The 11,498-nt window shown below is 38.6% G+C and overlaps 1 protein-coding gene across 5 annotated transcripts in view; it reads left to right on the top strand.

Annotated features, from left to right (window-relative positions):
- The window catches only part of INO80 (INO80 complex ATPase subunit), a 61,951-nt gene extending 51,380 nt beyond the window's left edge, over window positions 1–10,571 (top strand). For all 5 annotated transcript variants that reach the window (XM_052692947.1, XM_052692945.1, XM_052692946.1 and 2 more), the window contains 8 exons: window positions 1,509–1,581; window positions 2,826–2,984; window positions 3,930–4,032; window positions 4,600–4,688; window positions 5,536–5,691; window positions 6,738–6,897; window positions 7,682–7,897; window positions 8,539–10,571. In XM_052692947.1, the coding sequence (XP_052548907.1) occupies window positions 1,509–1,581; window positions 2,826–2,984; window positions 3,930–4,032; window positions 4,600–4,688; window positions 5,536–5,691; window positions 6,738–6,897; window positions 7,682–7,897; window positions 8,539–8,756 (1,174 nt within the window). In that variant the 3' untranslated portion in view covers window positions 8,757–10,571. The remainder of the gene's footprint in view (window positions 1–1,508; window positions 1,582–2,825; window positions 2,985–3,929; window positions 4,033–4,599; window positions 4,689–5,535; window positions 5,692–6,737; window positions 6,898–7,681; window positions 7,898–8,538) is intronic.
- Window positions 10,572–11,498: the final 927 nt, after the last annotated feature.

Here is an 11,498-nt window from a genome sequence, read left to right as displayed (position 1 = left end):
GAGTTCCTATTAAAATGTTATTTGAATTCCTCTTATACATGATTTACTTATGAGAATGTTTTCAGGAAAAAAAGCCTGAGTGAGACTAAACTATGCTGCAGGATGTCCTAGCAGGGTGCTCAAATATGTAACCATAATTCGTTCCTGTAGTCTGTGGCACTGTCCTCTTTCTTTCCTTTCCATATGGCATTTCCAGAAGTATTTCAAAGCTGGATGTTCAGGTGACTGTCTGTATGCATGTTCCACTATTGTTGGAAGAGTCAAAAGACTTCCTGGCCAAGGATTAGCTAGGTAGTAAATAGTACCTGCTGGCTTCATTGGCTTGGATACCTGACAGATAAAGTCTAGAGTTGGTTAGCTTGGCTTTAATTCCTCTCAGCTGCCAGCAGCTCAAGATGGAGTTTATTTATTTAATTCATACTTTAAATAATTGTTTTAGCTGTCTGTTGGCATGCAATGGCATGCAGTACCTCTACTTGCCCCAGCAAGGGTAGAAATGCACGTTAGAGGACTCAGGGACAGACTGCCTATTCAGCAGGAGCTTCTGGTTCCTTACTAATGTTGCATGCATCAGTGTATGGACATGGTGGTACTGAAACGACGTGGCATTGCACAGTGTCTTCTCTTAAGCACTTCTCTTGCTGTGCCCCGTCAAAGGATGTCAACCTCTTTGAGGTCCTCTTTACTTCTCTTTGCTTTGTGCCAACCTGTGCACAGACAGACACAGTGTACATGCTGCTGGCCCTGTACCAGTGGCACTAGTGAGGTTCACAACCTTAAAAGAAATCCTGATTTCACTGTTACCACTCGGGTTTTTGTCAGTACTTGGTTGTCCTGCATAGGGCTTGTCTCCTTCATTTTGTATGTATGTAGGAAAACTGGACGAAAGAGAACAAAACTTGTAATATAAATCAGCAGCACAGTTAGGGCTAGAGTTGATTCCTTCAACTGAAGGACATCTGTTTCTGCTTATAGACCCTTGTCTTTTTATAATGTACCTCTCTATTTGCCAGCGTACTTCTATAGAAGTTTATTATTATTTTTTTTTCTGCAGAAGTTGTTTGTTCTCTTCAAAGCATCGAAATTAGAACAAAAATTGCACTTAGACAGTGTGAGCATTAATTTTTCTTTATCAATTGAGCAGTGTTAGTGCAAGTTTTTTTTATTTTATTTTTTAACATTGATCCGTTCTGTGAAACAGTAAGTTACTCTTTGTCTGTGTCAAATCTTAATTTCCAATGTGGTCAAGATAAACAAGCTATAGTTTGTTTTGATAAGAGATAAGAAGCTGCTTTTGCAAGCTGAATGTTTGCTTGTTCCAGCAGTCTTGATTTTTATATTCACTTTTTGTATGTTTTTCTCTTGCTTATGAGCAGCACAAAACGTTCTGAAGAGTTCAAGTAATAAAAATAGCCCTGATAACTTGGGTCAAAAAACTTACTTCCGTGGTTACTTCTTGTTCAGCATACACAAACTAAGGTGTTTTTTTTAACCTCTTTCTTCTCCAGGAATGACATTTTTGTGTTCCTGTTAAGCACAAGAGCTGGAGGGCTGGGCATTAACCTTACCGCTGCAGATACGGTAGGTGAAGTATCATAAAGTAATACAGAACAAAATGAATAAGCTTACTGATTTTTAGCTCTCAGTTCTCATATCCCTCCAACCACCGTTTTTCCCAGGCTGCTTATTTCATGTCTCCTAGCCCCACTGTTTATCTAGGAAAATTGGTGTTGCTGTGCAGAAGCTGGAACTCTTACACCCGTGCTAATCAATATTGTTTTAACAGTGCTATTTGCATCAATTGCCTTACTTACTTTGCTTGTATTTGTAATGCAATGTTGTCTTATCGATAAAATTCTAGAATATTGGGCACCTGGTTTACAGTTTTTGGTTGCCATTAGATATACTGATGTATGTGGCAAGAAGGAATGTTAGACAGTCTAGAAAGGTGTTGGATGACTGGGCTTTCTGCAGGTGCAAATACCATTTTCATACATTTCTTCTGTGGCTGCTTACTCTAAAGGTTCAGCAGCAAAGGAATCAGTAGCACAGGTAACAGTCATCCTGAAAATCAGAAATCAGAAGAAAGCTATCTGTGGGATTTTCAGGGTTGAAAAGTTCTCTCCATTGAAGTTGCTTCAACAGAGGAAATAAACAGATGGAATTGCTAGCGTGTTCTTGCAGGCTTCTTGGATGAGTGTTCTTAGTTGTGTGTTTGGGTAGCTTTCTCAATACTTTGCAAGCTAAAATTTATTTTCATATCTGTGTTTATATTTACAGTGCATAAATTGCAGTTATAGAATGATAGGGTAAAACAAATTTGGTATTTCAGTATTTCATAGTAAAAACGCTGGAGTTAGACTAAACTAGGCTTTATTCAGTTCTAAATAAAAATTGTGTAGGATTTTGTGAAAAATCCTGATTTGATGGGATTTTTCTTCTTAAAGAAAACTTTAAAATGGTTTCATGATGTAGTTGGTTATAGGCTGATTGAATGCCGGTGACTTCATAAGGTGATAAAACAATTTTATCACCTTATTGAGAGTTTTGTGCTTCCAAAGCAGAAAATATTTAAGTTGTAGTACTTAACAACCAAAAGTTGAAACATTGACAGTGTGGATTTGTTTGAATGCATTTGAGATGCATTGAAAAAGATTTTAGAAGACTGGCCAAAGCTGAGTGAACGCAGCCTGCAGTGAGCTGGTCATTTTCAAAGGCATATAGTGGGACTCTTTTTTTTTGGTGTGTTAGTTTTTTGTTTAATATCCAATTACCCTAAATATATGGTTTTATTTAATTCATCTTGTTCTGGTATTCTCTTACAGGTAATTTTCTATGACAGTGATTGGAATCCAACAGTAGACCAGCAAGCCATGGACCGGGCACATAGGTTGGGACAGACAAAACAAGTCACTGTGTACAGATTGATATGTAAAGGCACCATTGAGGAGCGAATCTTACAAAGAGCTAAGGAAAAGAGTGAGGTAGGAATAAAGAAGTTATCTGGAATAAGAAGATACAGTACAGAAACAGTATCAGAAAATGCATATGAGAATCAGGAAAGAAATATAAAAATATCTGCAGGGAAACAAATCTGTGTCCCAGACACAGCATCATTACAGCTGCATTATATAAACTGGGAAGAAGCTAATTATTTTCACCATGAATTCATGGAAATTATTTCTTATGATACAGTGAAACTACTCAGGCCTCTGCATCTTTGCTGTGTCAGGGCTATACTGATTCCTCTAATGTTACCATGTCATACCACATCTGTTTTGTTTTTTGTTTTTTTTTAAAGAAATTTGGAAAATAACCAAGAGACAGTTACTGAGGTGTGTGGTTTGCCAGAAGAGCTCAGTGTCCTTGCAGCATCAAGCAGTGAACGTATTAGAAACTTTAAACCTCATGATACTTTACTGGCAAGAAAAATTGCTCACAATCACTTTTTTTGTTAGCAGTAGGTATACTGTATGAAAGGCTTAAATGCTGTGTATGCTCAGGATTTCTTCTAGCTTTTTTTCTTAATTAGATGCTGATCATGACACTGCAGCAACTGAAGCATCCCCAGCTGAATGCATTTGCATTTCTCTTGTTCAGTCTCATCCGTTTTGCTATAGTTATACTGCAGTTAATCACCTGACATCAACCTGAAAGTGCAGTCTTTTTGCTGGCAATCTGAACCATCAAAATTGACTTACACAAAAGCTTTATTGCTCAGTTGTGCCTCTTACTTCTTTTCAGTAGAGTTGAGGTAATAAGAGTTGGAATTAATTACTTGAGCTGAGACGCTGACTGAAGTTAAAATCAATTTGACTTTACACACTTGTACTTGTCTTTTTTTTTTTTTTTTTGCCTGGCTTTCAATGAAGAGTATGATAATATTTCCTGGCTTTTTTGTGTAATTTCTTCCTCTCTCTCTCCCCTAGATCCAACGAATGGTAATTTCAGGTGGCAATTTCAAACCTGACACTTTGAAGCCAAAAGAGGTGGTCAGTCTTCTACTAGACGATGAAGAACTAGAAAAGAAATGTACGTGAAATTCATGTTACAGCATTTTCTCCATCTTCCACTTCATTAGACTGTGAAATCCCTGTTTTTATCTCTACAAACACATGTATTTCTTACAATCTTTCCTGGCCTATTTTGTATTACCACTCTTGTTAGTACAAACTGGTCTTGTGTCACTGCTGAGCTGAGGAATGAGGTTGTGCAAGAGAGACATGATGATGCAAGTTTTTATTGGCATTCATTCAGGATCATTAGGTTGTTCCTTAAAACAAAGCTTTAGCAAGTGTTATATAGGTCACAACAAGGAAAGTATTAAAAAGAGTACTGCATTTCATTGTAGTTTTGAAGCTGTACCAGAGGTACACTTGTTTGAAAGAAGACTTTTGCTTTAACTGTAAGGTTTCTTAGTAATTTGGACACAGAGTTTTAATATATTTTTGTTTATCAGTTTTTTTGTTTATCAGTGTGCTTTGGTTTTACTGCAGGTGACTTTTCATCACAGCTGTGTAAGAACTAGAGCTTGTAAGATTCAGGAAAGGATATGAATTATCTTTTCAGCATTGACAACTTGTGTTTCTTTTCTGACAGTGCGTCAGCGCCAAGAGGAGAAGCGACAGCAAGAAGAAACAAATCGTGTGAAGGAACGTAAACGTAAAAGGGAAAAATATGCTGAAAAGGTATCTTGATACAGGAGAGGTTTTTTAAATCATTGACAGAGAGCCTGAAAGGCTTCAGGCACACTATTATGTGGCACGGAAGTATTTTTATGCAATGTCTGTCTAATGAGTAAAGACTTCCCTTCATCACTGAACATCAGTCTGGTACTTTCTTAATCAGAATGCCGTTGTTACAAAATATGTAACACATAGCTTCCAATATTTTAGTATCATTTGCAACTTAAAAAAAGGAAGTACTGTGTTTTTACACAGCACGGATCATTGGCAGCCTGCAGACAATTTTGGGAATCAAGTTGAAAAAAAAAAACAAACAACAATTAAATGATCATTTTATAGCATATAAAATGGAGACTTAATTAAAATTTTGTTCTGCAAGGATGAAAATGGAATACAAATGAAGCACCAAATACAGATAAAACCCAAACAGCTATGTGGCTTGCATGGAACGAGGGAATATTAGTTTTTGTTTGATTGTTTGTTTTTAAAGAATTTATAAAAATTATTTTATGAATTATTTTATGAAAAATGTTTATGAAAATTCTGTATTTTTGAGAGTGGAAGATTTTGCATTAATAATTTTGTATTAATGGTAATGAATTTCAAGCTTATTCCAGAAGGCAGTAGAAATCAAAGTAATTCCCTAGGAATAATTCTGTGGCATTCCAGCTTTTTTATGAAGAAAAAGAAATCTGTTCTTATGTCTTTCAGAAACTTGTTTTGGATAGTTCTAAACATGGCATTCCTTGAGTTATGATACTACATTGGATGTTGGAATTTTACCTTTCTTACTCCATTTATTCTGTTTTAATTACAATTTTTATTCTTTCTTCTGTTTTATCTATTTCAGAAGAAAAAGGAGGATGAATTGGATGGGAAGAGAAAGAAAGAGGGCATGAACCTTGTGATCCCGTTTGTTCCCTCAGCTGATAACTCCAACCTGTCCGCTGATGGGGATGATTCCTTTGTCAGTGTAGACTCTGCCATGCCCAGTCCTTTCAGTGAGGTGGGACTTTGCTTCTTTAAACCATATGCTATTTCAGTTGTGATCTTACACCTTGTAGAGTTCTTGCTTTTCAGCTGGTACAGAGTCCAAATATGTAGGTATGTGGGATGTCTTAACGATGAGCCATGGAAGAAAAAGTAATTAATTGAAGCAGACAGTAAACTACCCACTGTAGTTCCTCTGTATTAACATACCATTATGCCCCCTGTATTTTGCTCTCTATCTTTTTTTGGAGCAAGCTAATATCATAAAACTCTCTTCCTTTCACATCCCCTGAAATTTCTCCATTTCTGCCTGCACTCCCACTATCTTCCTGCTTTCCCTTTCCTTTGTTATGTTTGTATTTATAACTGCTTGCCCTCCTTCTATGCCATTACCTTCCATAGCAAGAGCAGTCTTTCTGCTCCTGAGCAAAGCAATATCCCTAGACTACCTCCTTATTTCGGTACTTTGTAAGTACTCCTCACTAGTCTCATCTGCATCTCATCTCTACTTCCTTCCTTGCTTCTGATTCTGAATTGATGTGTTTTTAATCCTGAATTAAGACTGTAAATTTCCAGTGGTGCACATCCTCTTTTCCTTCATCTGTTTTTTGAATTGAATTGAAAACAATTTTTGGCAACAAATATGTTTTGTTCTATACTATGTTGATTGAGATTCGTATGTTGTATTAATTCTCTTTCTGATAAAGATTTTTCTTGGTACTACTATTAGGTTAAGAGTCCTTTTGTTTTCTCTCTAGCAATCAGAAAAATGAACAGTTGTGCAGCAGCTTTCTTAAGTCTTTGCTGAACCTATTAGTTTCCTGCTTCTTAACATTTACATTCATCAGTTGACATTAAGTAACTCTTGGAGGTTTTTACTGCTGCTCAACATGTAAATAGAGGGTGTGAGTAGGCAGGATATGTATCATGCTGTTAGAGAAAGTGAGAGAAATCAGAACATGTACTATTTAATTACTTGTGATTGTGTGTCTTATTGTGGTTGTTCCCTTCCTTTTCCTAACCTGAGAAGATAACAGTTTTGTTCTTTCTGCTTGTGTTTAGATATCCATCAGCAGTGAGCTACATATGGGCTCTATCCCTCCTGATGAGAGCAGCAATGATATGCTTGTGATTGTGGATGATCCAGCTTCTTCAGCACCTCAGTCGAGGGCAACAAACTCTCCTGCTTCCATTACTGGCTCGGTTTCAGACACCATAAATGGTTGGTACTCATGCCTTATTTACCACTAGCACTAAAACTTTACTTTGTATGCCTAGGTGTCATGTATTCTATAACTGAACTAAATTCTGTCCATGATTGGCAAGATTTGCGCAAAATAATTTACCTTATCATTGAGAAATAATTTCTGATTTGTTAGGAAATCTGTTTATTGTCTGTCATTCATTACAATTTCCTTTTTCCTGTTTTACTCTCCTAGGAGTTTTACCCCTCTTTCGATATTATAGTGGGCCCACCTTAACCAAATGTTGGACAACCACAGAAATATTTAATTCCTAAGCCTTTCCTTGTATTTGCCATAGGGCTGATAATCAGTTCTCTATTTCCACGGCATGTTTGAAGCAGCTATGGTTTTAAAGTATGGTAAAAGTTTCTAATTACCATAACTTTCTACTCTGAAACAAAGAAAGCCATCATTCTTTAATGAGTTTCTATACAAATAGTGAAAGGAAAGATGAAATGTGCCTTCAGTAAAAAAAAAAAAGCTTCATCCTGAAGTAGAACTCAGAATTCTCCATCTATATGCGGGTAGGATTTGTAACAATGACGAGGAATTTGAGTTAATAAAATATAATCAGTGAATGTTCAAGAACATATAATTTCTTTTCATGAGATGACAACTTGAACGTCTGTGTTAATGTAAATGAACAGCATCAGTTAACAGGAACAGCACTAATGTAGATAAGAGATAGTTGCGAGGCTATATTCACTTGTGAGTCATCCAACATTCCATAGCGGTTACTGTTCTACCACTTTTTTCATGAAGGAGTTTCAGTGCAAGATACACCTCTCACTGGCAGAGGCCAGTCAAGTCGAAACCGCGGTCGTCCTAAAGGAGGGAATGCTGGATCTAAGGGCACCGGGAAGAGCAGAAGCCGGAAATCGATAGCAGGAAGCGCGGCTGCAATGGCAGGGGCCAAAGCCGGGGCGGCAGCAGCCTCTGCAGCGGCGTATGCAGCGTACGGGTACAGTGTCTCCAAAGGTACGTGGGGAAAAGGGGGCAGCAGACCTGAGCACAGCCAACCACGTGCGTTAGGGCGTTGGCTTGTGTACGGCCTGTCAAAAAATAGATAAAACCGTTGGATTGCTGGTGTTGCTTGTACAGCATATTCTGAGATCCAGGCAGAGTGCAGTGTAATGCTGTGACGGTGTGAGAGGACAGCCATTGTCACCACAGAGGACTTTGAAGCACAGTCCTGCAGAAGCTTCATCTGCCATTTGAATTATCTCATACCAAATACTTCTCTTTCATTTTTAATTTTGTCACCCAGACAAATGAGATAGTGCTCTTTATCCCATGGGTTTATCTGTTGCTTTTCTGTATTGCTGTCATGTTCAGTTTACAGCATTAGGTTCCAAAATGTTCTAAATGGGTTGTGGTGGAGCTTCAGCATTTACATTAGGTAACCCAGTTGACCCTGGGTATAAACGCAAGATGTGTATGTTAAGGCCATCCCTCTTAATCAAAGTCTCAAAAATCATGAATATGTTGTACTCTTAGGACTAAGTGTTGGTAGTCAATTTATTCAATGTATTGTTGCCATTTATTTTTGTTGTTGTTGAAGTGCGACATGGACTTGGTATGATGTGCTCATTAGGAATTTGATTCTCTTCTGTTGCTAGGCATGTCTTCAAGTAGCCCTCTACAAACAGCAATTATTCGGCCTTCTGGACTGGCAGATTTTGGACCTTCAAGCGCCTCTTCTCCTTTGAGTTCGCCTCTGAGCAAAGGAAACAGTGTTTGTGGCACCCCCAAAAGCTTAAACCTGACCAGCAGTCTTGTATCAGAAACTGCCATTCGGAAGCAAAGCAAAGGTGCCCACACCTCAGGTGCTCGGTAGTAATTTTGAACCCCCAAAGTTTGTCTAAACTGCGTTGGCTATTGGAGAAGACCACCCTGCAAGCTGAAGGCATGCAAATGAATGCCTTGTGCTGTCATGCAGCTGTGTGAAAAGAAAATCAAAGCACAATAGGAATGGGTGGTTTATGTGAGCACTTTGATTATGTGTATCCCAAATAATTATCTTTGCAGACACTGCGAGAAGGATGGAAAGGGGTCTGGAGAGAGTGTCAGATGTGGTTTTATGATGTATATCTGACAGAGATTCCTGAGAAAGCATCCAGGTACTCCATGCAAAATCCCGAAGCTGTGTGTAACTTGAAGTCACACCAGTGTATTTTCTCTCTTGTAGCTTGAGGTGGAACTCAGCTTTAGTTTTATTCAATGAAATCGGTATCTGAATGCCAGAGTCAGAAGACATTTCTGTACTGGGAGCTGGTTGGTGTACGTGCAGGGGCTAACTGGGGGCCTAGCTGAGGACATGGTGTGATCAAAAAAATCTTGTATTCTTCTAATGTGGACCTCTGGTTAGTTTTTTTTGTTTGTTTGTTTATTTTTTTGTTTTCTTGAAGGTTTGAAATGCAAAGGAGGGTATCTCAGGGGGTTTCTGGGGAGCAGATTCTTGTCAGCACAGTTTGTCAAGAACAGGGGAAGAGCTCTGACAGGTCTAGTGGGAGCAGCAGCACTGCCTCTGCTTTGTACAGTGGAAGAAGCCACAAGCCAGTGGTTTGGTTTGTGTTTCAGAGTTCTTACCAGTGTGAGCATTCACTGTACTTAGAATGATTTTTCTCATTTTTGAGGTGTGCTGAGCTCGTAAAGGCTCAGGAACATAATCAGGCTCTACTTGTACAGATCTCAAGAAGAGGGAAAGCTGCAGTGCCGAGGAAGAGTTTGCTGCTGTTCCTCTCACTGTGCCATAGCAGAGCATGGTTCTGCAGCTAGCAGCTCTGCGAGCGGAGTGATGAAAAACAGCACTGAGAAAGAGAACTGTGCCATTCCCCTTTCCAGCCAAATCCTGGGGAGAAAATTTGTCTTGTATCCCAGCCATCCATTGATTGTTCTTCCAGTGTGTTTTCCCTTCATCTTTGTGATCATCAGACGTAGCTTGGTTGAGTTCCCTGCCATGTGCAGGTACTGGTAGCCGTCTCCCATAGGCTGATAGAAGCAGGGCTGCCAGTGCCCATCTGTGTTCTCATTCTCCTATTGCTCCTTCTCCTTCCTCAATGCACAAACCCCTCTGTAGGCCCTTGCTTTGCTGTAAGCATTGTCTGCATTGCACTGAGATGTAGGTGTGGGGCAGTTCTTCTGTCTGACACATTGAATTAAAAGGCTGTTCTGCCAGGGCACTTTCAATCCATCAAGAGAGAAGCAAGTTATGAGTTGCAGGTCTGGGCTATGACAGTGGAAGATGACTTATTATTATTATTATTTTATTTTTTTTCCAACCCCGAATCCTTTGCCTGGCGTCCTACAGTGTGGAGCAAGTGCTTCCTGTTGGCTCTGCCTCTAATTTGCACACCTGAAAATAGCAGAACTGAGCTTAGTTAGATTGATTTTTAAACAGATTTGCAGGGGATAATTGAGGGAGAGATTGTGTTTAATTAACTCATCGAAGATTTCTCCCTTCCCCTTGTATTCACATGTATATATGATAGTTAGAGGGAATCAGACAAATGCCAAGCCTTTTTTTCTCTTTGAATGTGCTGTCTATTTTTATAACTGAACTTGTACATATGTATAAAGAGAGACACACCTTTCTTTTACTAACTGGAGAAGAAAATCTTAAATAAAATGGAGTGAGATAATTTTATGTAAATCAGCGTCTTTGTGGTTTTTATACTTAAAACTAAACAAGTGAGAGGGTTAGGGAAGAGAGCATGGAGGGTGCACATCTGCAAGTGCACCTGGGGACATGCTGCTCAGTGTAATGCTCTGGTGTGTTTACATTCCTCCGAGTGTCACATTCTGTAACCTTTTTCAGCTACAACTGTGCACGTTATCCCATGTCTGTATGCACCAATTATGTGGCAAGCTGCTTTGGAGCAGGTATGCAACAGGTCACAAGGAAACAGAAGCAGCTGTAACTGCATAGTGGTATCTGAGTTATGATGGGTGAATTTAACACGGTTGATTGTTTTGGGGCGTCATTCTCTACAGATTTTTATTTTAAAAGAAAAATTCCTTAAAAGCAATTTTTTTTTTTTTTTTCCCAGTGAAGTGAAGTGACTTGGGTTGCAACTTTTATTTTTGCACTGCAAGATAATGGTGTTAATTTCATGTAATCTGGAGTGAAGAGAAAAATACATTTATCACTTGAAAAGACTGTGAAAAACGTATACTGTTGTGTGTGTGCCTTTGGAAGATCGAAGTATTGATACTGTGAAAACTGACAATAGCATATTAAAAACGTGTTTAATCTTCAGACGAAATACAGAATGGTATCACAAGTTTTGGCAAAAGTAGCAGTAGCTTGGCTGCTTGCAGGCCAGCAAATTCAGGAAGACCAAACATGGCAGTAAAGGAACTTGTAGATCAGATCCAGTTCAAAATATGCGAAAAATGTAAACAGATGAATTCTTTGTATTATATATCATAGAAGAGGTGGGATTCTGAGATATTGATCAAGAAATTAGAAGGAGTTCATGTCAAGGCTATTCTACTCATTGATTTGGTTTGGGGAATTAAGTAGTGCTAGATAGACAAAGACTGGGAACACTTTTAAGGAGATGAGGGAAGTTTTGTG

Source organism: Tympanuchus pallidicinctus, unplaced genomic scaffold, assembly GCF_026119805.1.
Source record: "Tympanuchus pallidicinctus isolate F22 unplaced genomic scaffold, pur_lepc_1.0 scaffold3, whole genome shotgun sequence".
Taxonomy (NCBI): domain Eukaryota; kingdom Metazoa; phylum Chordata; class Aves; order Galliformes; family Phasianidae; genus Tympanuchus; species Tympanuchus pallidicinctus.
Note: the sequence above shows the minus strand (reverse complement) of the source record. Positions and strands in the feature narration are given on the sequence as shown.